This window comes from Aspergillus oryzae, chromosome 7 (genome assembly GCF_000184455.2).
Source record: "Aspergillus oryzae RIB40 DNA, chromosome 7".
NCBI lineage: Eukaryota > Fungi > Ascomycota > Eurotiomycetes > Eurotiales > Aspergillaceae > Aspergillus > Aspergillus oryzae.
The window spans coordinates 1-24,909 of NC_036441.1; the positions used below are offsets into that span (position 1 = coordinate 1).

The 24,909-nt window shown below is 48.8% G+C and overlaps 10 protein-coding genes across 10 annotated transcripts, besides 1 other annotated feature; 5 read left to right on the forward strand and 5 right to left on the reverse strand.

Moving 5' to 3' along the window:
• Positions 1-23: a repeat region (VII left telomeric region).
• A 3,774-nt stretch (positions 24-3,797) lies between these two features.
• AO090011000001 (uncharacterized protein) lies at positions 3,798-4,716 on the reverse strand (the record flags this gene model as incomplete). Its single annotated transcript, XM_001825647.3, has 2 exons — positions 3,798-4,168; positions 4,221-4,716. The coding sequence occupies 2 exons, from the start codon at positions 4,714-4,716 to the stop codon at positions 3,798-3,800; spliced, it is 867 nt and encodes a 288-aa protein (XP_001825699.3).
• Positions 4,717-4,936: 220 nt separating this feature from the next.
• Positions 4,937-5,848, reverse strand: AO090011000002 (uncharacterized protein; the record flags this gene model as incomplete). The annotated part of the gene is made up of 1 exon (XM_023232733.1): positions 4,937-5,848. One exon carries the CDS (start codon positions 5,846-5,848, stop codon positions 4,937-4,939), a length of 912 nt encoding a protein of 303 aa, XP_023093310.1.
• Positions 5,849-6,607: 759 nt separating this feature from the next.
• AO090011000004 (SDR family oxidoreductase) lies at positions 6,608-7,506 on the forward strand (the record flags this gene model as incomplete). The annotated part of the gene is made up of 2 exons (XM_001825649.1): positions 6,608-7,040; positions 7,103-7,506. 2 exons carry the CDS (start codon positions 6,608-6,610, stop codon positions 7,504-7,506), a joined length of 837 nt encoding a protein of 278 aa, XP_001825701.1.
• A 579-nt stretch (positions 7,507-8,085) lies between these two features.
• On the forward strand, positions 8,086-8,922 carry AO090011000005 (uncharacterized protein; the record flags this gene model as incomplete). The annotated part of the gene is made up of 1 exon (XM_001825650.3): positions 8,086-8,922. One exon carries the CDS (start codon positions 8,086-8,088, stop codon positions 8,920-8,922), a length of 837 nt encoding a protein of 278 aa, XP_001825702.3.
• A 434-nt stretch (positions 8,923-9,356) lies between these two features.
• On the forward strand, positions 9,357-10,105 carry AO090011000006 (uncharacterized protein; the record flags this gene model as incomplete). Its single annotated transcript, XM_023232734.1, has 2 exons — positions 9,357-9,780; positions 9,918-10,105. The coding sequence occupies 2 exons, from the start codon at positions 9,357-9,359 to the stop codon at positions 10,103-10,105; spliced, it is 612 nt and encodes a 203-aa protein (XP_023093311.1).
• Positions 10,106-10,194: 89 nt separating this feature from the next.
• AO090011000007 (DUF4267 domain-containing protein) lies at positions 10,195-11,005 on the reverse strand (the record flags this gene model as incomplete). The annotated part of the gene is made up of 2 exons (XM_023232736.1): positions 10,195-10,202; positions 10,669-11,005. The coding sequence occupies 2 exons, from the start codon at positions 11,003-11,005 to the stop codon at positions 10,195-10,197; spliced, it is 345 nt and encodes a 114-aa protein (XP_023093312.1).
• An 853-nt stretch (positions 11,006-11,858) lies between these two features.
• On the forward strand, positions 11,859-13,263 carry AO090011000008 (uncharacterized protein; the record flags this gene model as incomplete). The annotated part of the gene is made up of 5 exons (XM_023232737.1): positions 11,859-11,941; positions 11,988-12,114; positions 12,167-12,213; positions 12,274-12,485; positions 12,626-13,263. 5 exons carry the CDS (start codon positions 11,859-11,861, stop codon positions 13,261-13,263), a joined length of 1,107 nt encoding a protein of 368 aa, XP_023093313.1.
• A 2,058-nt stretch (positions 13,264-15,321) lies between these two features.
• AO090011000009 (cysteine dioxygenase) lies at positions 15,322-16,771 on the reverse strand (the record flags this gene model as incomplete). The annotated part of the gene is made up of 3 exons (XM_023232738.1): positions 15,322-15,747; positions 15,814-16,155; positions 16,208-16,771. 3 exons carry the CDS (start codon positions 16,769-16,771, stop codon positions 15,322-15,324), a joined length of 1,332 nt encoding a protein of 443 aa, XP_023093314.1.
• Positions 16,772-18,382: 1,611 nt separating this feature from the next.
• On the reverse strand, positions 18,383-19,625 carry AO090011000010 (glycoside hydrolase family 131 protein; the record flags this gene model as incomplete). Its single annotated transcript, XM_001825655.1, has 3 exons — positions 18,383-19,279; positions 19,336-19,469; positions 19,517-19,625. The coding sequence occupies 3 exons, from the start codon at positions 19,623-19,625 to the stop codon at positions 18,383-18,385; spliced, it is 1,140 nt and encodes a 379-aa protein (XP_001825707.1).
• A 1,824-nt stretch (positions 19,626-21,449) lies between these two features.
• On the forward strand, positions 21,450-23,832 carry AO090011000011 (putative dynamin GTPase; the record flags this gene model as incomplete). Its single annotated transcript, XM_023232739.1, has 2 exons — positions 21,450-23,348; positions 23,404-23,832. 2 exons carry the CDS (start codon positions 21,450-21,452, stop codon positions 23,830-23,832), a joined length of 2,328 nt encoding a protein of 775 aa, XP_023093315.1.
• Between the last annotated feature and the right edge of the window lie 1,077 nt (positions 23,833-24,909).

Genomic DNA, 24,909 nt, shown 5'->3' on the forward strand with positions numbered 1-24,909 from the left:
TGACCCTAATGTTGACCCTAATGTGATAACATGACTACTGTTAGGGTAGCAGTCTTGATTGCCTTAATTGGCTTGTATTTGTCCATGTTTGTGATTCCGTTCACGACTGAGTCAATATTTCGACGGAAGATCCGGCGATGCTGGAGGGCACCTTCGTAGATTCCTAGTTCGATTTCCTATCCTGGATTGAAGTATTCGGTACAGGGAAGGACAATATCAGTGTGATGCTGGGTAGAACGCACGAAAGATGTTCTAAGCCAATGAGAGTGGTATTGACAAAGATCGAATCGAAGGACACAGCTGATGATAGGGATGTGGTTATCTTATAGAAAGAGACGTAATGGTCCTAGATATGTAAGGCGCATTGACGCTTTACCTTATATAGAATACTATATATAACGCCCGTGAAATGATGCGAAATCTAGAAAATATCAGGAATCTTATCGGGAACGTGGATGGAGAAGATAAAGAGATCTACTATAGTCAGTGATTATGAATACAGGGTCGACTAGGGAATGATTAAGAACTTACAGCAGTGCTACATATCTAATACTGAGTCAAGTTGTAGGAGCGTGGGCCTTTTGGATTTCAGCCACTGTGAAACAGGAATAGCACTGGGCATGTTATCGCTGAGCCACATTTCTCTCTATATCTGTTTAACCATGTCACTTATCCAGACATTATTCCAACTGCGGGATGATTTAAAGTATATATTCAAGTCTACCAGGGCACGCATTACTTCCTTAATATGTGAGTGAGTGAGCTGGACGGCTCGTGAACACTGAACTATGCTAGATAGAATAAGGAGGAAGTTGTGTCAGATATCTGCAACCGTGGTGTTATATAACTTTTTAATCACTGCGGAGTCCAAGTAATTTAGAATATACTATGTATTAGGTTGAGGAAGTCTAGACTTTATTGCAGTAGGACAGTCAGCAACTGTATATTACGCTCGATCTGGAAACGGGGGATATTAAAGTTATTAGCCGCCTCAGCGAGGATATGCTATCTGATATGCTTTAGATTATTGACTATGTTTCTTTGGTATGCGGAGACACCACCAGGCTTATTAGGCTAATTGCCAGTGTCCATTACCAAAATATATAGCTTACTATCAGTATCTTGTAGCTGTGTTGACAGTATACGTGTATTGACTCTGGCGTTACTATCTTAGCCGAAACTGTATAGATCGCTGATCTTGAAGGCTAGTCGTATTTATGAACTAATTTTAGGATTAATATCAACATAAGTAAGAATGGTGTCTATCTGGGTGTTAAGATAGTCTGCTGCTGACTCTAAGCGATCCTAGTCACGCAGTCTCCAGTACGGACGAAGAATATAATCAGAGTAAAGCAGGATCTTATCTAATTAACGGGCAGTAACTGCATTAAACTCTTTAGAGGCTTTCGAAGATTTCTAGAGCTGTATCCAAGCGCGCGAGGTTGGAATCAGGTATTGCTTGATATTTAATCCCAGGTGGCGGGTAATGATGTTCATTTTAGTCGAAGAAAACAAGATAAGTAGATTATTATGCAGGAAGCTGCACCCAGTTGGCTTTTTAAGGACATGGAATCAGTTATTATAAATTATGGGTAGTATAGGAATTTATTCGCTGTTTAGAGTGGTTATAATAATTAGATAGAATTTCTGATTATAGGTCCACTGAGCATTATAGACATCACTATCTTGGATAAATACAGTCTCAGTGACCCGCGGATAGGGAATCTATTTGTCCAGGCGCTCCGGATGCGTGGGTGGCGGGATACTCCAGGCGATCTTAATTTTGATATGTGGAAAGACATACTCGGCACAAAGTAACTTATCATTAAACTTGGCATTCTTGCGGTACCAGTACTGGAACTAAATAGGATTAACGCCTCTCATGGCGGAGCCGGTGGTGATGTATCCTCGCTGGTTGTACTGGATGACTTGTCCCTCCAGGTCGCCGGCAAGACATTGTCATTGCATGGGGAGGTTTGCCCATGAGGTCTTAGGATAATCATATACATACTCATTTCGCAGAGTTCCCTTCCCATTATATTCTTTCCAACTGCGAAGGATGAGCTTGTCAGTGTATGTGATGATGGCCACCAGATTCTGTCATTGGCTTAGTTCTTGCTCGTGGCGGCCAGAGTATTGGTAAAGTTGAGAACATCTGTTTGTCTCCTGATGAATGAAACAAGTCATAATAACATTCAAACTTTCAAGGACAATGTGGTTCTTTTCCAGCACCATCTTCTGTCCTTTCATTTTCTTATACACGGCAGAAACCTTGTCTCGACCATGCAACTACAGAAGATTAGCTCAGATCAGGAGAGGTAGAAGGATAACATACCAGAACAAAGGGGAGGATAAGGTCCTGCAAGACCTTGCAGAAAGACTAAATAGCTGTCAAAATCAATGTAACGGGCCATGAGAACACCAGCGACTGGCCACGAAGGATATAGTCCAACTCGCGTTGATACTCGGGATCTGCGACCAAGGAGAGCACAGTGAACTTGACACAGGTTCGAACCTTTTGAAGGAACCTCATGAATGTGACTCAGATAAAGTCGGCAAGCCCCTTGTGCTTGAGCTCAACCTCGGATGACACTATGGTGATCAGTTGATCATAACTTGAGTCCCGGAAATCTGACCTGAGTCCAAAGTCCTCATCATGGGTCGTTCCTCGTACCCGTGACGTGCGCATAAGCAGCCGTAGCCAATATAATAAGGTCCTATGCTCTAGTATAATCCACATCTTATTGAAGATTCCTGTAGTTCCCCAGCTTGCCTTTGGAACAAGATAAAGTTTTATAATCGCAAGTTATTGTAAGTCTGGCACTTAATATTTTCTCTTTTTATTGCACAAAATATTGCCTCGAAAGCCTAGAGTAAAATAAGTTTTAACTTTAGGTGAGAGTTTATTAATTGTAAGGTTTGGAAGTAATATGATCTATAATAGTCCGTGGTATAGCTAGAAAAGGTAAATCTATATAATAAAGAGTTGTTATAGCCAAAGATTAATAGCCACTAGATAATTATATATATTCTTCTGCAAATGATATACTGAGGCTTATATAGACGAGAAATAAATAGAAAAGGAGGTAAACTATAAGTTACACTAACGCAGAAATCAACAGAATAACTTGATATTAGGTACCCTCGTGGAACCATGTGCCCGCCGTCGCACCATCAACTTTCAGAACAGCCCATTATGCATGGTATATTCCCGTCGGGTTGTGCTTGTGCGATGAGATGTATCTTAAGGCTAGCTTCCTGCTGATTTCGGATAATCCAACATATACCATTCCACAAGAACTGTACCAGCTGGACATTGAAATTGTGTTCATTGTGTATTCATGTATGGCAGCTACTTAGTTTAGATGTACCCATCCACCATATTTCTTCCATAGCGGATTATGATCAGTCCCTCCAAACCATTACACGTGCTCCCCTACCACGCCGAACTCCTTGCGTGACAGTCTTTCGCCGGGTGACGATGACTCACCGTCAGAATGACCGTACGAGTTCCATGACCACTGCGGCCCATGACTGCTGAACCGTGGACAGGTCAGTGAGGTCATCCGCTATCAACATATCGTTGCTGTTACAGTGTATCTCATTTGGGACAGCGCCACCATAAATGAACCTAAAGACAATATATTTCCGTCGTTTGGTCTCGTACCAGCCCGTCGAAGCGGGTTTGGATTTTATACACCTTGTATGCTTTGACTTCGCCAAACCATCAGCTTTTCGCCAGTGTACTTGCTGAAGGGAAAATCCACTTAGACAGTTCCCGTGTCATAAATTAAATTCTATGCTATCCGACGGTCGTTGGGATACAAAGGTGGCAGGGCCCTCTTTGGCAATCTCCCGTCATAATAAATAGCTTGACCGGACGATGTAGCGACTATCCCTCCGAAAGTCGGGTTCATCGTATTTTGTACCTGCCAAATTGAGCCGTTGCGCGTTGTACCATTCCAACCCGTGTAAAGCGGCGGCTGTGGCAGGCGGGCTGGATGAATAGGTGACGTAGGCTGGCCGAAGAAAGCTGCTAGCTCGTTGGCGGCTATCATGGGGAAATACTTCTTATGAAAGTCGAGCCGGTCGAATTCCACACATTTCTGATTTTGTGGCGTAAACTTTTGCATACAGCCACAGGGGGCTTGCGTGATTCGAATATCGACTGAATAGCAATGCTCAGCGCTTCAATCTCATAAGATATGTGACAGACTTACCTTTATCACTGTGAAGATGATGAGCCATCACGCCAGCGCATTTCTCCTCGTGGAGAACGACATGATACGCTGCATGTGAGCCATGTAATTCCAGAAAAGATTCCGTTTCCCTGTCTTGCCACGATACACGCAAAGTACCTGGCATAGAGCCTGCTCGAACAAACACATCACGTGGCATCATGCGAAGCTTGCTTCTTACAAGTCGAATTTCTCTGTTGCGACGACTATGATTCATGACGGATGGTGAAACTCTGGACATTTCGCCCTGCACCATTGCGAAGAGCTCCTCGATGACATGGTCGCAGAAGAATGACCCACATGCTGTCAGCGCGTATTCCATGCCAGGTCGGCAAGGCGATTGATAATGCACTGCACCAGGATCCAGCCATCGATCGTGAATTTTCAAAGTCCGACAGCCCATGTCGAAGACCATGTCAATCTGGCTGTTGTCACTGTGAACAAATTGAATGTTTGTAGGGTAGCCGCAGAGAGCCATTGATGCCCATAGAGCCCTTTTAATCGTTACAGCGAACAGCGTTCTGTGGCATTTGCAAACGTTGGAATTCTGGAACATATCGATCTGCTCTTCGTAAGCGGTTCTGATTGGCGTAACGCCTCTTAGCAGATTCCACAGAGTGTCCGGTAATGCCGCCGGCTCTTTCCTCAGGCTCTTGGTTATGGATCCAACACTCTAGATGCGATCAGCGCCTTTAGAACTAAGAGCGTATTACCCCGGCTTCACTTACCTGACTGCCAGTCTTTTGACAGAAGTAGAATCTTTTATCGCCTGCCTCCCTCAGGAGATATTTCCAGATACGAAACCGCGTGGGATGATCCAGAAGCTGGTCAGCGAGCTCAACGTCTGGCGCGCGGGGAAAGTTCCGCAGTAGATTAACATAAATCGGGAGTACCAAGACCTCGTTTTCGCGGATAGCAGATTCCCAGATTCGTCGCACCAGATCTGCTTGTTCGTACCGACTAACTAATCGCTGCCTGTCACGGTTGACTCCGCCCTGGACGAAGTTGTAACTAAGCTCGAATGGCCGTGCCTCTAAAACAGAAGCTGGAAGTAGAAGACCTTTCAGAAAGGCTTTACCGCGAAACCTCGGATCAATAATCAAGTCACCTTGGTCAGTTTCGATGTTAGATTCAGGGTACGAGTAGCCACGGATATCGAGGGATACTGTCAGCCATTGCTTGAACTTCTCGAGGGATACACCCCCTCCCGTCCCTCCACTGTCCGGTCCGATCTCCACGCACACATCTCTCCAAGTACGGTACGTAAAGCAAGCCATGTCCTGAGCGGGATTGGGTTTACCGTCGGGCGTAGCCACACTAAGCGGACCTATATTGCAACAAAACCGAGATTTTGAAGGCCCTCCGTAAGCAAAGCTCCAATGAGAATTGCCGGTTTCGATGCTGACGCTATGGCCTTCTCGGCACATCACCATGGCGGCAAGTTTGAGTCCCTCTCCGTGGCATCCTGCAAACTGGAGTTGGCCCTTTTTCGAGGTGTGCCCTAGCTGTAGCGCATCGGTCCGAAGCTGAGCGCAGGCGTTCACGAGGATGACGCGCCCAGATTTCTTCTCGTACCGTATGAATCCCAATGCATTTGTGTTGGAGCCCATTTCCGGCACAGTGATTGATATGAAGTCCACGCTCTCCTGGTACCTCGCCTAAAATCTCTGAGATTCAGATTGAATGATTCGATGATCGCATCCTTCCTGTGCTGAGGTCAGTAGTCTATAGATAAGACAGAACACTTGACTGACCAATTCTGATACAGCTCTCTGAAGGCTGTTGTTGCATCCCAGTCTCCGACATAACTTGGTGAGACGTTGAGGAAAATCCGTGACTGTTCCCCCGGGCTCGAATTATCCTCGCCTTCTTTATCGCTAGGACGATCACGATCCCCTAGCCGACCACCTAGACACCCGTGGGCACTCGGAGAGTCGCCAAGTTCCACCTTGATATCAATTTCTTGATCCATATCTTATACACACGAGTGAAAAGGAGAGAGTCGACCTTTGTTGCTCTTGAGGACTTTGTAGAGCAGCACAGGGATGGGTGGCATGATGACTACGGAGGTGGCCCTCCAGGCGCCGGGGGCAGACTGCATACGTACAGGGGATACAGACGTGTCCGGTGCCATATGGTCAAACAGCTCCTGGCCCCGGATACTACAGTTGTTGTAGGAGACTCATACGGACGCCTCTCCGGTGGCAGCCTATACACCTCCGATTCGGCGGTTCGGCCTCATGAATACCACCGGATTTGGCAGCCGAAATCCGGTATTCACCATCTATAAATCAAGCGTTGCCTCAGCCCCTAGTAATATCACAAGCCTGAATCATTTTTAACATCTTGTACAAGTTGTAAGCGCCAAAATGTCTAAATCAGTTTTGATCACCGGCTGCAGCAAGGGAGGATTCGGGGAGGCCATGGCCAAAGTCTACCACGCCAAAGGATTCCAGGTCTTTGCAACGTTACGCAACTTAACTAAAGTCGGATCTCTGGCCGATTATGACGGTGTTCGGATCCTTGAACTGGACGTGACATCGGTCGAGTCGATCCACCAATGTGCACAGACTGTTGCGAAACATACGGGCGGGCGACTCGATGTCCTTGTCAATAACGCCGGTGTGAACGCGATAGTACCGCTGCTCGACGCCTCCCTCGACGAGGCCAAGAAGGTCTACGATACAAATGTGTGGAGTATTGTGGGCATGGTGCAGGCTTTCGCCCCTATGCTCATCCAGGCCAAAGGGGTCGTGTGCAATATCAGCTCTGTATCCGGCGAAATGGTTTTTGCATGGGCGGGTACGTTCGCCTAGCTCTCTTCTTCATAAGGGCAGTACTCCGAGTCTGACTTTGATGAATAGGTATATATAGTAGCTCGAGAAGCGCTGGCACAAGGATTTCCGAGACGTTGCGTCTGGAGATGGCACCTCTAGGTGTGCGGGTGGTCACCGTCATCCTCGGTGGTGTCCAGACCAGCGGCAACAACCCGGAGAATATCGCCGACCTGGAGCTGCCCCCAAGTTCGCATTATCGAAAGATCACATCAGTCATCGATCGTCATAAGAAGACGATGGTACATCCAAACAAACAGAATATCGAGATCGCAGCCAAGAACGTGGTGGATGATGTACTTCACGGTCATGGCATCTTCATTCGACGGGGCCAGGCTTCGATGCTTAGTTGGCTATGCAATACCTTTCTTCCCTACCGACTTTTTACATGGATGATCAACCGGGAGTCCGCTTTGGATGAAATTCGATGCTGAGGGGATCTTACACGATTCTGACGAGTCTTTTAAGTGAGGATATTTCGCTTGTGCTGTGATGTATCGTGAATGTTTCTATTTTTACTATATTTCTTGATTTCGTTTTGGACTTAGCAACTGCGTACGTATGAAAAAGGTTATGCAAGATTTAATCAAACGGATTTCGGGGGCCGAAGTCCGTTGCCGGCATGGGACGGAACTTGGAAGTCCGCTCAGGCCGTGTTTCTCCCCTCCGGACAGTCAGCAAAGAAAGGTACTCTCGAAGATGTCATACAATTTGAGCTATCTCCTGAGACCTCTACTATAGCTTGTAATTTCTAATTGGCAATATGGAAGCACCGAACCCAATAACTGGAAATTCAAGCACCTATGGCCGTGCCTGCACAAATTGCTACAAGGCAAAGTGCCGATGTGTGCGTGCCGGGACTGGCAGTGACTGTGAAAGGTTGACCTGACTAGACCTGCATCTATTATAACATTCTGCTAACTGTCTCTTGCAGGTGTCTCCGTCTAAAGAGAAAGTGTCAACTATCTGTGTCAGTTCGCAGGCGTCGTGGTCTCATGGCGGAAGGGTTCGATATGCGGATTGCTCGACTAGAAGAAAAGATGGAGAGTTTACTGGCTGCAATGGACACCTTTGTCAGTTCCTCTGGCTCACTTGTGGGCCTGGCGGATACTACTCGTTCCGGAGCTACGTCAATTAGTGCTTCAGTGAACATGACGAGTTCTGGTTTCAGTGAGAGACTGGCCCTGTCGAATACCACGGTATCAACGCACACAAATTCATCGCCTTGTTCCGATTCTTCTGCACCATCTCCGACGGCCTCACTGCCGAATCAAGAAGATGGACGGTTGGAATATTTCCGAACCCAAATGCTGCCATATTTTCCATTCATCAACCTCACTCCGGAGATGACGACGCAGTATCTGCGCCAAAACAGGCCTTTCTTGTTACGAGCTGTTTACGCCGTCACGACTTTCTCGACCCAGGAGAAATTAGCTCAAGTAGAGGAGCTGAAGCACCTCCTCTTCACATCTGCATTGCTCAAGGTCGAGTCCAGCATTGACATGCTTCTAGGGTTACTGACGTATATTGCCTGGAGTACCGATACTTTCCTCGGCAGAGCGGATTTAGTGTCTCGCCTCATGATGCTCGCGACATCCCTAGTATATGATCTGCGGTTGTTCAGGCCGTCCCCACCCGATGTGCAAGTCATGATGGCTATCTCCCAGGGTCAAGATGAGGAAGCAAGACAAGGCCCCAACACTGAAACGCCGTTTAGTTTATCTGAAGGGCGGCGGGCAGTATTGGCATGTTTCGTACTGAGTTCCAAGTATGTATCAGGCCTACTTGATCTTCATTATTTTGCAACACTACATCCTTTAGGCCAATACCTAATATGTGACCCGCCCTAGTCTTTCGTCTCACCTGGGCCGTCAAGATGCTTTAAATTGGACGCCCAAAATGGAAGAGGCACTCCACATGCTAACACTCAATGGGACTTGCCCTACGGACAAGCTATTTGTCTTGCAAGTGCGCTTGCAGCTGTTGAAGCAAAAGGCGGAGAATGTCCGGCACGGCGGGGAGGTAGGATGCACTCACACAGAGACAGATCCGGCCACGGTCTCGCTTCCGCATTTATTGTATTTCAAGATGCTACGCAGGCAGGTGCAAGAGCTGAGGTCTTCATTCCGGACCGATCTTCACCAAACCGGTAAGGGATCTTTCTAGTAAATTACCTGGCAGAGTGTCTTCTTTGCAGATTTATTGATACCTCTATGATGGTACAGACATTCTCCATGCTCACGCTCAGTATGTCGAACTATACATAAACCAACTAGCTTATTCCATGACTTACGAGCCGCAACCTCTTAATATTAGCGGACGATTGGGGTTCGAACGCTTTGAATGCTTATGGCAGTCAGTTGAAGACATCAAAGTATGGCTGGACAGCTTCAATGCCATCCACCACTCTACACTCATCGGCCAACCTTTTCACTTTTGGTCCCAGATGATCATGAGTCTCACGCTGCTGAAATATCTTTCTACCCTCCAAGACCCCGAATGGGATTGCCAAGCGGTGCGGAACGCGGTCCCGCTCATCTCGACAATTGACTCTATGCTACAGAAGCTGGATCAGGGCAGCCAGCAGCCAGAGCTTCAGTGCAACGACCATTTACTCCACTATTTATCAAAGCTGTTATTACGATGTAGGTTGTGGGCGGAAGCACGGTGGGATATGGCTTGTCCAATGCAGGAAGTGAATGTTTTTCGTGAGAGTACGCCTGATGTAACTAGGCACAATTCACATATCCCGGATCTAGATCAGATACCCTGGATGCAGTCGATGGATCTGGGAGATGATCGGTGGTTTGACGAGGTACTGCGTATACCCACAATACTGGATTAGTGGCTTTCCAGCTGTTCATCAAGGCCACCTACAGCACGACCATGGCTTCCATCAGATCCATTACGGGTTCCTTCAAATGCTCAGACCGGAGAACACTCTGTACCATTCCAGCCCGGTCGACAATACAAGTTATGGGCATGGCAGATGGAGGCTGGGAGACACAGCTACGACTATATCCTCTCCGATAAGACGACGACGTATAGCCACTCACTTCTTATCGCCATGCTCTTAGCAGTCCGCTAGATGCGAGGCGACCTGAGACCCAGAATGCAGTTCATCAATGCGCTTGACAAGAAGTAAAGCATGTCGTTTGAGAAACCTTATGGTTTAAATAGCAATCCAGCTTAGTGAATAATCCCGAGATTTTGGTATCAGTTTATGACTATTACAGGTAACAACACATCATACACAAATCTGGTGTGAACACCCATGAAAGCCTTCCCTGATTTGTCTATCGGCTGCGAATTAGTTCTGTGGAACGCGTCGCCAACCAACCGCTTGTTTTCTATCGGAACCTTTAGCTCTAGGATCCGAACCCGTCCCTCAAAATCACCGGTTGGGGCGGGCTCGGGGCGGGTCTCGCGGGTTCAAATGCCACCTCTACATATTCTTATACATAATGAGCATTGTAGATCATACCAACCTGTTGATAGGCCTCACGCAATCTACGCACAAGCCCTCCACCAGGCCCACCCCCCAAATCCCAAGCATGTAATCCAGTGTCCAAAGGCCTTCATCCTGAGCGCCTTACCCCCGCTCGCCCAGACGACGAACCCATCCGCAAGTCCGACGAGTGCACAGACCGCGGCGAAGATGGTGACGGCGATTTCCTGCCTGTAGTACTGTAGGGCAAGCAGGGTCAGACCGTAGCTCATCTCGCGGATGCCCTTGATGTACATGAGGGGTGAAACCGCACCGGGCGGGTGAGTGCGTTTGTTGTTGCCATGAGTAGAAGGGGGAGAAGCGGCGGACTCGAAGGGTAAGCCGAAACGCGGATACTCTGGGCCTGGACGCGCCACAGCATTGCAGCCCAAGGCGAGCGTCAGTGTGCCTAAGACGTAGGCCGGGATAGGACTGAAAGTGGCCATATTGATTGTGGATTGAAATAGGTCACTGGGTGGAACGTATTCTTGTCAAGATCTGGGACTTATCATCGAGCGGGTCAGTTCCCAACGATTCTGCTGCGGAGGGGATTTGGCTGGGGAAGGAAGGAATAATATGGCTTTGGGTCAAAAGTTGACCCACCTCTCGCCGGAATGGAGCTTTAAGCTCGGGCAGACACAGTACCTGGACTAGCAGGATAATGGTTCGTAGGTACTACCCGGAAAGTATGGACTATGGAAGTCAATGGCACATACTTGTTTCTCCTGAGGAGGGAGAGCGGAAGGGAATCTTGTTGAGCTCGAGCTTGTCAGACCTGACTTTAACCGGACTAGACTAGACTATGTGGGATAAAAGTCACAGACAAATAACGCAGCCCGGCTGACAGCGCCAGTCCTTCTTGGAGTTAGTGCTGATGCGTGGAGCATTTTGATATGTGTGATTGATGGATAAGAGATTCACCTTCACCGCTTACTAGGCACTCCAGAATTGTCACTGACCTGGTTAACACTGGAGAGGAATTTTCTAGAGATAACGAGCCATCTCCCCTGGAATAGCAGATTTCAGAGGCCCCGCGGAAGATCCGCGGGTGGTCCGTGAGGGTTTTGTAGTCGCTAACCTAAAGGGGCAGTTATCCATTCTTACCTAAAAAAAAAGGGCAAGAAAAACGAACATTAAAAGCAAAGAGGTGTAGTGTAATAAATCTCCGGCCAAAACACAACATGTACATAATCGCCTTTTCCAACTTCTTTCTTCCATGATACCAGGCTACTCTCTTTTTTCTCCTCGTTTTCTTGTGTCATTGTGTTTGCTGTCCATGTCTGTCGGCCATTTCACAACATGGGAACGCTGCCATTCGCGCGACTGCGCGCTGTTCCATACCGAATGACAAGCCGAAGTCCATACCTTACTCTAGCCGTTGTGTGAGTTCCGTCAGCGATCTCGTTTGTCATTGACTGAACGTCATAGATGTACGGCGATGTTTCTGGACCTCGCAAACCTCAGTGCTATCACGATCGCCCTCCCGACGATACAGAAGGAGTGGGGCGCGACTGAAGGCGACCTGCAATGGGTGATTTCGGCCTATTCGATCACGGTATGGTACTGCCACTGGCCATTGGATATAGCGTGGGTGCTAAATCCATCAGTTCGGAGCATTTCTGCTACTAGGAGGCCGAGGGGGTGACTTGTTTGGGTAAGTGGACTTTCGGAGAAACTTCCAACACATTCGTGCTAATGCATACCATCCCACTAGTCACCACCGTGTTCTTCTATTCGGCATGTCTTTCTTCGCCCTGTCCACTATAGTTTGTGGGCTCGCCCCCAACTTTATTGGCCTAGTCGTGGCCAGGGCCCTACAGGGTAGGCTGTTTCAAACCGTACATCGCCGTGGCGATCAAGCACTTACGGAACATCACAGGCATCGGTGCTGCTTTCACGATTCCCTCGGCGCAGGCCCATATTGCTGTATGTTTCCCCGAGCCAGCAAAGAAAGCCCAGGCCCTGGGCTTCTGGGGAGTATCAGGATCCCTCGGCTTCATGTAAGCTGACCACCCCGACTCTCTCATTTCTCTGCTGACATGACACAAGTATTGGTCTTATCTTAGGCGGTGTCTTGACTGCATATGTTGGTTGGCGATGGATCTTTTGGATATCCCTCATTCTGTCCGGCGTCATTATCCCCGCGGCGTTTTTCATCCTCCCACGACCTGACCGTCCACCTGCAGATGTGGTAGCGTCCCCAGAAAGCGAGCTGGAGGCAGGCCAACAACAGGCCCGTACCAACAACAGCCTGGCTGCAATCTTCCAGAGAATAGTCAACCGTTTCGATCCGCTGGGCATTGCACTCAGCGTGGCGGGAATTTTACTCCTCACGTACGCGCTCACGTCTGCAAATACAGAGGGATGGGGCAGTGCACGCATTGTTGCGCCGCTGGTCGTCTCAGGGGCCCTACTCGGCTTGTTCATATTCCACGAGTGTCGAACCACCAACGGTATTGTTGCACCGCATCTTTTCCGCTCGACCTCCTTTAACCTCACGCTCGTGCTTGCTGTGAACACGTATGCCGTCCGCCAGGCCTGCACCTATTTCCTGACCCTCCAGCTCCAGTCCTACGGCAACAGTGCGATCCACACCTCTGTCCTCTTCATCGCTCTGGGAGTCAGTGCCCTCATATTCAACACGCTGTCCGGTCGATTAGTGCCCATTCTCGGTGCACGTCTAATGGTAAGTTTGAATAATTGATCCCTCTTCCTTTCTTGCTCTGTACTTGAAATGAGGGACCTTTTCACTAACAAGGAGTGGGGCAGTTTATCCTGGGCTGGGGTTTCTCCATTCCTGGTGTGCTCCTATTTTCCTTCGTTGACCATGATACGTCGTACTGGCGGTACACCTTTCCCGGGATGATTCTCTATATTGCCGGAATCGGTGCCGTATACATCACGGCCAACTTCGTCATTGTTTCCTCCGCTTCTCGAGCCGACCAGGGCGCTGTTGCCGGGGTGTTCAACCTTGCCCTGCAGGTCGGTGGTTCCGTTCTCGGTCTGGCTGTCATTACGGCCATTGCACAGGGTATCCAGCGGCGGTACGGTGAGCCATCACTCCCGAAAGATGCGTACGGTCGCATCGGCTACCAGAGTGCCTACTACAGTTGTGTTATTTTGTGTTTCGTTGCGCTGTTGCTCAGTGTATTCGCAATTGATATCCCACCGAGTATGCAGGGGACGGTGTGGAAGAGATTCCAGAAACAGCGAGCATCCTCCATTGAGGAGAAGTGAGATTAACGGAGATAGTGCCTTGGTGTTTGAAGACCCCGGCTTTAGGGTAGACACAAATTCGTGGAGTGAGACGGGTTGTGTAGAAAAAAAGCATAGAGTCTAGCGCAGATAGACACTTTTAATTAATGTATTAATTTATTGGTTCTGAATTCTACCTTGCCATTCTGAGGGGGTTGATTGCAATGGTAATGCAAAGCCAATATGGTTCTACGTCTATTGCTGGTTGGACTGCACATCGATACACAAACAAGGAGCGGGCGAAAATAAAGCTAAAGACACCATAGCCCCGCAAGGCCCGTATGTTCATAAGATTCCGCATCTTCATCAGGTCAAACCATATTCCATTGAGCATATCTGGCTAGGGTTTCGAGGATATAATGGAGGTTGTGCGCGAAGATTCTGACATTCCCTTCCCTAGGTCTGTAACGATGTGCTGCATTAAAAGTCAAGGCATCCGCATGGGCATGCCGACCCTAACGGGCCTGGTGCAGGTGGCGGGCATCTCGCGAACACCGGAGTCGCTGGACGCCTTCCGACGTGGTAGCCTCTGTAACTGGTACAGAGACGGCAAACATATCATCGCATATCCTGTATCAACTATCCTTACCTCCTGGGCCGTCACAATTCCCGAAACGCTGCAACATGAAGAGTCGTGGCCCCAGTCTATCCCAGCGGAGATCGAGGCGCAGCGCGAGACATTGAAACTACCGCCCGCCTCGAACGTCAGATCATGGACTTCCAGTATAATCTAGAGATCAACGATTGTTTGAAGAAAGTCAGTACATATGGCAGGAAGCGCTCCAATGCTGTGGCTGGGACCCTAGTGCCAGTGGGCTACGGTGGTCTTTTCGTGGCTTTTGTCTGACCATCTGCTGATTGACAGTCGGCTGCACTCTCCGTTTGCTTCAAATGTGGCTTGCTCTTGCTTACACACCCCTTTCAGTTTAATGTGTTCAATCATCTGGGAGTAATATGTTCTCTTCCAGGAGCCAATTGATATCCGCTTAGTGCTTCGTCCGTTTCACAGAAATACCATGCATTTTCAAGGCCTGGCTACTTGTCCACATTACAGCTTCTCCTTGCCTAGGCAAAAGATAATGCAAAAGCTTCTACTGAAGCGCTATTCCAAAAATGTGTCAATGGCGCTACTGCCAAACGATGAGAGACACGTCAGTGGCTTTTGTAGTTGTCGACTTAAACAACGTTGCATTAGTGTTGCTCATAAATTGATGATAGTCCACGTGGACCAACAATACATAGAAGGATCCTTTGCGTTGAATATGACCTAGTGAAAATGCTACAACGACTACTGGATTAAATTGTCGCAGTAGACTAGAGGCGAATTAGACATTCGGAGAACAGGTAGCTTAAAGAGCAATGTTCGAGTAAATGGCTAAGACCAGGCGATCATGCAGAAATATCAACACTGTATTCGAAGCTAAACCATAGAAGATCTGCCGGTCAATCTGGTAAGCGTGGTACACATTTCTGTGCCATATCTATCCTTACATCAAGCCCATGTGTTTCAATGCTTTCTGTCCCATTCAATCTTAAGCTCTTCTATCAACTCGCCGTAGGACCTGTCGCTATTTGGAACAAACCGATCTTTGTGCAGGTCATTGTCAAGGAAGTCAAAGTATTCGTAGTGTTCATTGTCGGATTGCTCAAACTGATAGCACTGCAGCGTGATGCACACGGTCTTATAGTTGTTTTCGAGCTTATGAATCTGAAATTGCTTGTCGCCTAGCCATGTGACATCGCCCTTGCTCAGTTTATGTGGCTTACCAACCTGCTGCGGTTCGCGGCCGTCTTGGACGGCATCATACCAAGAACAATCAATGCTACCATAGAGGACTTTGATCACTGCTGATGCCCTTCCGTGGTCATGGATCGGGGATGAATGTCCCGGGGGCCAAATTTCCATCACATAAGGTATTCCTGGGGAGTTGGCCTACTCAAGGGAAACGATGTGGTTAGATGCAAATCGACTAGACGCTATAGAAGGGGGTTGACCGACCAAGTTGCTTCCCACAGTAATTCTCAGATAAGTCTTCGATTTATCATGAAACTCATTCTTTTTCTGTTTTTGCGCCAGGATCTTGCCGCAAACTAGGCGCGGATCTCGACAACTATAGTCAATGGCCTGTGCCAACTGAGGAAAGCTGGCGGACTCCAATGAGACATTGTGACCCGCGATATTGTGGTACAGGGCCTGACAGCCAGGAGGTAGATTGGCATATGTTGTTCGATGGTATTTGTCGAGATCTTCGAGCGATACCTGCTCATCTGAGACGACTAGAGGGGGCTTGTCCATCGTGACGGGCAAGGGGTCATATCTCACGTCATTTCCTGGGATTTCCTAGAAGGACTGTCAATTCCTGCGTATTATGGACATGGGGAAAGCCGCTTACCCTGCCATTCTGCAGGATTTGTGTTGACTTCAGTTGGTCCATCCACTGTTTGGACGGTCTGTCCCCGTCAAAATGCGCCTCCAGGTATGTCAAGGACGCATTTGTGAGATGTTGACCGTATCGGAAGCGCTTATTACTCCGGTCAACAGAGATCCAGTAGACTGTAGGATCCTTCTTGGATCGGACGTTCAAGTAAGCCGACTCAGGTTGTTTCGGATAATAAACGTAAGGAAGTTTCTTGGGGCCTTCTGATTTTCTCGTCTCGGCCCGGTATTCAATCACGGGAATATCTCTGAATGGCTCCGAATCGTTATCCTTCATTTGTAGGACACAGCTCTCAGCTGTGACCGTGAGCTTTAAGGTTGGGGAATCCGGTCCTGCGGAGCGGACAATAAACTCCAACTGCCCTGTTGTCTTCGATCTCACCGCTATTGTCCCCAAGCCTCCAATGGTCATTTCAATACTGGCAGTAGGCGCATTATAAGAACAAGGGACACCACCAGAAAGTATCTCATCTGGCTCGGGGGCCCAGAATGGATCAGTGAAATGCTCGGCGTCTGCCATGACGGAGTGGATGGAATTGGCTTGGATCGAGGACAGTAGGCGCTATCATGCACCCATGGTTTGATGTCCTTGTAGAAAGGTGGGAGTCTATCGTGCTCATTAAGTAGCTTTGGGGCGCTCGTTCGCAGCTCGTCAAGCGCGGCAATGCATAACTGCGAATGACGTAGCTTTTGGCATCATATGAGAGGATACATGAGGGATGCATAACCGAGCACATTAGCCACGCGAATCAGAGAGTGTAGTGGTCACTTGGGTAATAAAGCGTAGCCGAGGATCAGAAGTACTATGCATGTTCTGATAGTAGGCTGAGCTGAAAGTGGGGGGTATGCATCTGAATGGCCCTCGTCTGCCAGAGGCGAATAAACAGGTTTGCGGACCATCCTCACAGCTAAGGATCTTGTAACATTGGAGTATGCCATGGTTGATCTAGGCTTTTGTTGTAGGTAGGCTTTCATATATTATTCTCACCGGGTTTCCTTTCCCAGGATCGTTCTATCTCAAAGACCTAGTCTGCGGGCCCAAGTAGTTCCCGGCTCATTGGACTTGCAAGGTCCGCCGATGTGTAATTATCATGTTTTGAACGCCTGTGCGCTTGTGCATGAGGGAAATGCAGATCCATTAGTAACCTTTCGTCAGCTAACCAATCATCCATGTGGGTCAAGAGAAGCATACGAGCTGAGTGGAAGCGGGGATGCTCCCGGCGACCCGATCATCATCCTCTCTCAGTAATGGCTATGATTGGAACAACATGCAGACAGTATCGCAGAGACTTTTCTCTGCTGGCGCGGGGTCGCTCCAATAGTACTTGATTCATTAGTTATGCTTCGCTACAATGGGTTCGAATTTGACATCCACCTTATATATCTCAATCGCGGAAGATTGCCCCACCACCCAACCTCCCATGTAAAACTTCCCATGTAAAAAGAAATGACCACTGGCTGGGATAATTGCTACTCCTCACATGCAGTGCACGAGCTGATCTGGGCAGTGCATCAGCCCCGGAAGCTATAGGCATTGCGAGATTATCGGGGAATAGCCTGATGGATAAAATATCAACTGACTGTTATCTATTCACCTGTTACAGCAGAATACTCGATCATATACTCTATTAAGGCTTCCTGCCCTTTACATAAATCCTTCCAACCTCATGCCACAGCTCCGAGTACCCCATCCTAAGAGCGAATCCTACTACAACGACTTCTGGTCCGTCGCCCGCTCGCGCAAAAGCCGCAGCTACAACTCCTTCTCGTCTTGGCGGAAGCATGGCTCAGGACAATGCACTGCATATGGCGTTTAGCAAACCATACCAATACCTGGCCTCCTAGAAGCAGATGCATAGTCCTGATTACAATGATCAATATGCAGAAGTCAGGTCGTGATATGATGCAGGTGGTCATGTATACGCGGTGTGATCTACCTCTAGATATTGCTGTCTAAGTTCTAAAAGATTGAGGAATATAGGTGAAGCTTTAGTATGACCGTATGTACCGCATCTGTAAAGTTAATACTCATGGAAAGGTAATTTAAGAGACTGTTTCTGATTCACGTCTGTTACGCTGCCACAGTAAACGAGATGATACGTACGAAGCGGCTGGCTATCTCTGTGAGAACTCATCCACGGCGGATGAAGTCTCGCGCATGCACGCTTCCCGCTTCTGAACGAGACAACAGGGTCTTCAAAAGCGCTCGGATATCAGTCAAGAACTCCGCTGCAGAAGTAGGGCTGGCAAAGGTAGCTACGGAGGAGGAGGTGGGTGTGGCCACTTCAGTGCTCTTGGTGGGAGCTGCATTCAAGCTGGAAGGGGTAACGCTCGAAGATACTGCAGTGGAAACAGGGCTTGGTGTGGCAGTCGTAGTCAGGCCCACACTACTCACAGTCGCTGTTATGCCTCCAGTAGAGGTAGCGGAGTGCGCGGTCGAAGAGGCAGGAGCAGTCGTAGCGATAGTGGTACTAGAAGGGCCAGCGGAGCTCGAAGAGCCAGAGGAACTTTCAGAGCCGATCTCAGTAGTAATAGGGCCCTCCTCAATGTAGACGCCGGACCAGAACCAGTCTTCCGCCGCGTCGTCCGATTCACTACCAGGCAGACGCAGCTGGCCGACGTGCCAGTCAGCGGAGTTGGTAGAGGTAGAGGCACTAACAGGCTCGACAACCTGAGTCAAGGGCTCGGAACCGTTGGACGCCCACAGGCCAACCTTCTTGGAGTCGAAGTCAATGTCGTAGGCGAAGTTGTACCACGTTCCTGCCTCCAACTGGACCGACCAATGTGATTTGCCGTCCGCGTTCCAGCTCAGGGTGTTGTCGGAAGAGCCAGATGCGCCATACTTCAGCTCGGTGAAGTGACTTTCGAAGAATGCAATCTGGTGCTCGAACGAAGGGTTGGGGGCGTTAGTCTCCTTGGTGGAAAGAGAAAAGTGATAATACAGGTGGCCCGAGCCAAGATCAGCCTTTGTCTGAGGGATGAGCTCGGAGCGCTCCATGGTCTGCCCATTCCAGAAAGAGGTTCCATCCTAATGAACGTGGTTAGGTGAAGTGGGCAAATGTATTCCAGCGTGGTTTAACGCACAATAGTGATCCGCAGTCCCTGTGCGTCGGCAGCCGCCGGGTTCTTGAATTCGGGGGAAATGCCCAGATACTCGGACGTTTTGCCAGAGCCGTGGATATACCATTGCCATGCGCCGACCTGGTTAGACCAGGACCCTAGAACTGTCAGTGAAGTGCTTGTTGAAAGATGCTGGCTTATGTACATTTGTCAATGTCGTCCACGGTGAGCGAAGAATCAGAGATACCGCTCCACAGCACGGATCCAGCCAGCGTGGAAGCGGGAAGAGCAAGAAGAGTAATGAGCGACTGCATAGTGAGAAATAGAAGTAAAAATGAACGTAAACGAATTGGTAATGCGACCGGCACAGTTGGGCAGAAGTTGTGGTTGTGGGCTTTGGCATCTTTAAAAGTCAGGAGTGGGTCCTGTCAATCTTATACTGAAACAAGCAAGGGTGAAGCTCGTTTTACATTGATTATATTCTCGGCTCTTCATGAGAAGCTTGACAACATCGGAAATTAGTGGTAGAGTGATCCGGCTTGCTTGCAATCTATACTTGAAACAACAGCATCTTACCGTATATGGCGTGGAATTCAACCCTTGTTCAATTCGAACTAGTTTCATTGGTGGGATAGCCTTTTCGGTCTCGTTGCAATAACTTCATAAGATATTCCCTATAGATTCGGTTTATTTGAAACATGCCTTCCGCTTCGGCTTCACATCCTTCAGTACTGCCAAAAGAATCCTGAGTCCTACGAACCAATGGATTTTCTATTTGGCTTTCGAACCTTTTCCACGAGTAAAGGGCCTTCAAGGCATCTCAACAATCCTGCCACGGAAGGTGTGGCACTTGATTATAGAGGTATACCAGTTGCTTTTCTTTACTTTTCTTCTTGCCTCCGTCCTTTGCTTTCCTTTTATTTCTTTCTTTATTTTTGAATAGGGTTTTCAATGAGCTACATCCCTTCGAGATTGGATTTGGACTCTCTGTAGCCACAGTCCCCATCGTCGCACGGCTCAGAACATTAATCAAACCTCTCAGTGAGCGGACAACTGGAATGATAAAGAATCTCAGAGGCCATGACAAAAGCCCAGGTAGCCATTTGGTGGCAAAGAAGTCGGAAATGTTGCTGGAAGATATTTTTCAGGTATAAGGGCACAATGGCCCTTTGGGCTCACTGATATCTCTATAAACGCATTATAGGCTTGCTCTATTAGTGATGAGCCTGAGGATGTACTTACGGAGCACGGTACTTTTGTCATATACTGCAAAAGCCCTCTACTTAAGTACCAACCTTCAGCAGGTTGTCCTGGCCCAGGCTATACCGCGCGTTGTATGTCATTGTTGCTCTTTTCCACTGTTTTGTAACTCACCATGTCGAGCGATAATGCCCCGTCACTAAGATACCAGTCGACGCCCTCGATGGAACAAGGGGTAGTAAGCGAGTCAGTGTCCTGAAAGATTGTGAGTGAGCGAGGGGACTGGTAAGTACCTGGAATTCCAGATCGTCAGTCAGATGCTTGGCGCCAGTACGGGCGATACCATGAAGCGACTCAAGCATATGTAGAAAGGGGGAGGTAATGGATCCTATAGGTAGGGCCATCCGGTAGCAAAAGCCCGACGAAAAGTGTTATCTGGCCCACACAGGACCATGATATGGAATCTTTTTGACCCCGGAAGAATCGTGGATTTACTGACTACCGGCGGAATGGGCAACAGAGATCGGCGACCTAACAGGTATCTTAACCGCCTGGCCGACGACATCCTCACCTACCACTGCGTTACTGTCACTCAATAGCTTCAGAATAGGAACTATTAGAGTTCGCCAGTCGAGAGCGGGTTTTGACTTTTGAACCTGAATTGCCTTCCCGGGTCGAATTGTCTTTACAGAAGGCATTTGAAGCGCTGTTGGATGAGACGATACTAAAAATATGAGCCGCTAATGCATGGTAACTGCGCCGCACCAGGGATTCCCAGCCCCTTACGGGATCTTATAAGAACTGGGGCTCGCTGGGCAAGGGGGAAGGGGAAAGATTAATCCCCTTCATCGAACGTGCTGCCTCTGACATTCTTTCTCCTGCTTTCTTATTCGGTATTTCTGTGACCATCACGCCTACAGACGGTTATCCTCACCACCATGTCGCCATCGCGTGAAGAACAGGCATTGCATCAACTGCAGTCGCAACAATCCAAACTACTGGACAAAATCGACGAACTCCGCGCTATCGGAGTGGGGGGTCTTGTTGAACTCCCACAAGTGATTGTCTGTGGCAACCAGTCCAGTGGGAAGAGTTCGGTGCTCGAGGCGATTTCGCGAGTACGCTTTCCGGCCAAGAGTAATGTCTGCACGCGATTTGCGACCGAGGTGATTCTTCGTCGCAGCCCACAACCAAAGATCAAGGTCTCGATCGAACCGGGAGAGTCGAGAACAAACGAAGCAGAACGTCAAAAACTCCGTGAGTTCGCGCCCCAGGCGTTTTCCAGCGACGGGGACCTCCCGAAGCTCATCGAACAGGCGAAAGAATGTATGGGCATTAGCAATGAGGACACAGTCAACTCAGGGTTTAGCGACGACGTTCTGAAGGTCGCGATTTCCGGTCCCGATAAACCGGAGTTGACTCTGGTTGACCTGCCTGGGTTATACTATTCAACGAGTCGTGATCAGGGTGCAAAGGGGATTGAGATCGTCCGAGGCCTGACGGAGAAATACATGAAGAATACGCGCACCATCATCCTGGCGGTGATCAGTGCGAAGACGGATTATCACCTGCAGGAAGTCCTGAACATGGCAGAGCGATTTGACAGCAAACGCGAGCGGACGCTGGGGATTATCACGCAGCCGGACATTCTCGAAGCCGACTCGGAGGAGGAAGGCAATTACCTGCAGTTCATGCGAAATGAGAAGATACATTTGCGACTTGGCTGGCATGCGTTGCGTAACCGGTCCTTTGAAACACGCGACATTTCCGACGATGCGCGAGATGAGAGGGAAAAGACATTCTTCGAGCAGGGCCGGTGGGCGTCACTGTCGCGCGACTACGTGGGAGTCGAGAGCCTCAGACGCCGGCTGAGCACCGTTTTACTGCAGCACGTTCGCCGCAATCTTCCAAGTCTGATCGCTGATATCCAAGATCAGATTGCCGACCGGCAGCGGAGGTTGGCAAAGTTGGGACCTGCACGGTCGACCCTCCAGCAGCAACGAGGCTTCCTCCTGGACATAAGCAGCAGCTTTGAACGCATCACTAGTCAAGCCCTGAATGGGATGTATGCGGATGAGTTCTTTGGGGAGTTTGGCGATGATACGCAGGACTCTCAGGATTTCCGCCGGCTCCGAGCAGTTATCCGTGAGCTCAATGAATGCTTTGCTGACGCCATGAACACTCGTGGCTCTCGTCGGATCGTTCGAGAATTGTTGAGCCATTTCTATGACTTAGACCAGGAGAAGAAGAAGATGTACATGGAAGACTGGTCACCCGAATACATCACTCGTGAAGCGCTCGAGAAGGAAATCGGCGAACAGGCTCGTAAGAACCGTGGCATCGAGCTTCCAGGAAGTGCAAACCAGTTACTTGTAGGAAACCTGTTTCGAGACCAATCCAAACCGTGGGAGGGCATTGCTCGGTTGCACTTATTGAATACCTGGGAGTCAGTGAAGTACTTTGTTTACCTCCTCCTCCGGCACCTCACAGATGAGCCTACGTACACACTACTGGTGGGCACGGTTCTTGCACCCCAGCTGGAGCGGATGAAGGATGGCTTGCTAAACAAGCTCGGGGAGCTGACTGCCTATACGAAGCGCGGACATCCCTTGCCTATTGGAAAGAGCTTTCTATCGAAAATTCAAGTCGCCCGAACGAACCGCCAGATTGCCGCGCTGAGGAAGGGTCTAGGCCTTTCTCGTTCATTTTTTGGACTCAAGGATGGTTCCAGGTCATTTGATGCTGATGATCTAGAGAGGGCTGCCTCCGAGCTTCGATCGTCCAGCGATCAATTTGCAGCAGCTGAGATCATCGACCAGATGCAGGCATACTACGATGTGAGTTCAAAAGACGAACAACTTAATAGCCACGCTAACCAGTCACATTGAATAGACGAGCATTGTCACATTCGTGGACAACATTGCAACCCTTGCCATCGAGAATTGCCTTCTCGGTCCACTGGAAAGAATATTCACTAGCCAGACTGTTAATAACATGGACGACCAGCAGATTCGCGAGCTTGCTGAAGAGCTGCCACATGTCCAGCATGACCGACAACGACTGGATCAGGAGCTGAACAAGTTACAGGCAGGTTTGGACACTTTCAACATCTTCAGCACCGAGAGCTCCTCATTACAGCGACCCCCGATGTTTGCGAAGCCGAAGCCGGCCTCAGCACACCCGTCTCTTTTCCAAGGCCTAGATCCAATTGCTCTGCGCAAGAAGCTTGAGCCACAGTCCAAATGTAGATATCCGGACCCATGCAAGATAATAGTTTGTGCTAACCTATCGAACAGCACACTCGATTCCTACAACAAGTAGTCCTTCGCCGTCCGCGGCGTCAGGCGACAACAGCAACAGCAACACTACGACTGCTTCAACGCGGAATCTAAACCCAGCATTTGGAACACCCACCTCCAGCAGTACTAGTCTTTTGTTCAGCCAAAGCTCTAGCTCGGGAGATAGCTCCAATGCTAAGGATCCCAGCAAGGAAAAGTCACCCTTTAGTTCCTTGGCTTCTCACACCTGGAATTCTCCCAGACCGGATGGACTATTCGGCTCATCGCCCTTCTCGAAAGCAGATGCGGCTAAACCCTCGGCACAAACAGGACAGGGTTTATTTGGGACAGCGAGTTTGGGCCAATCCTCTGGTAGTTCCGGCCTTTTTGGCTCCAAAGATACCACGGCCAAATATGAACCCCCAGAGCCCCCTACTACGAAGGGATTCCGCCGGTAGGATGAATTAAGTCTCTAGGCACATGGACAGAGCATGTTTCTAATCGTTGTCGTCTGTGGCAAGAACCATGTTCTCTGAAGAACCGTACAGGGATGGAATATTGGACAAGTATCAACACATTTGTATCCTCAGTCGCTTTAGTAAATATTCTCCCGAGGTTAGTTCAATACATTCTGTCCCATCTACTCCCGTTTCTCTGCACCCAGGTATGTCGAGGTATGGCTAATAGTTTGACATAAGGAACTGCGACTTGGGGACTACCGACGAGGCTTGAGGTCCATCCCTAACAAGGTTGTTTGATGAGAGGGTTTCAGGGTGTGCATTGGGGGTAAAATTTCTCGATCGTCTGGATTTGTATGAGGCTTCGTGTACAGGTGACGGGAAAATATAATATCTCAATTCTTAGAAGTGAGAATGATAGTGTCCGATAACGGAATATTCCTTTCATTGGGCCTTCAAGAATGACAGTAGAACTTGACGATACAAGATTGTGATGCATAAATCTGCGAATGTGAGAAGAAGGCGCTACATATCTGGGATGAGAGGTTACTATCGGCGCTCTCTAACCATTACACAGTGGATATATACCTCAGCGATTGCGATGCTCATTAGATCAAGGTGACAGCCTGACAGATATACATGATAGTCGGAACTGCGGACAA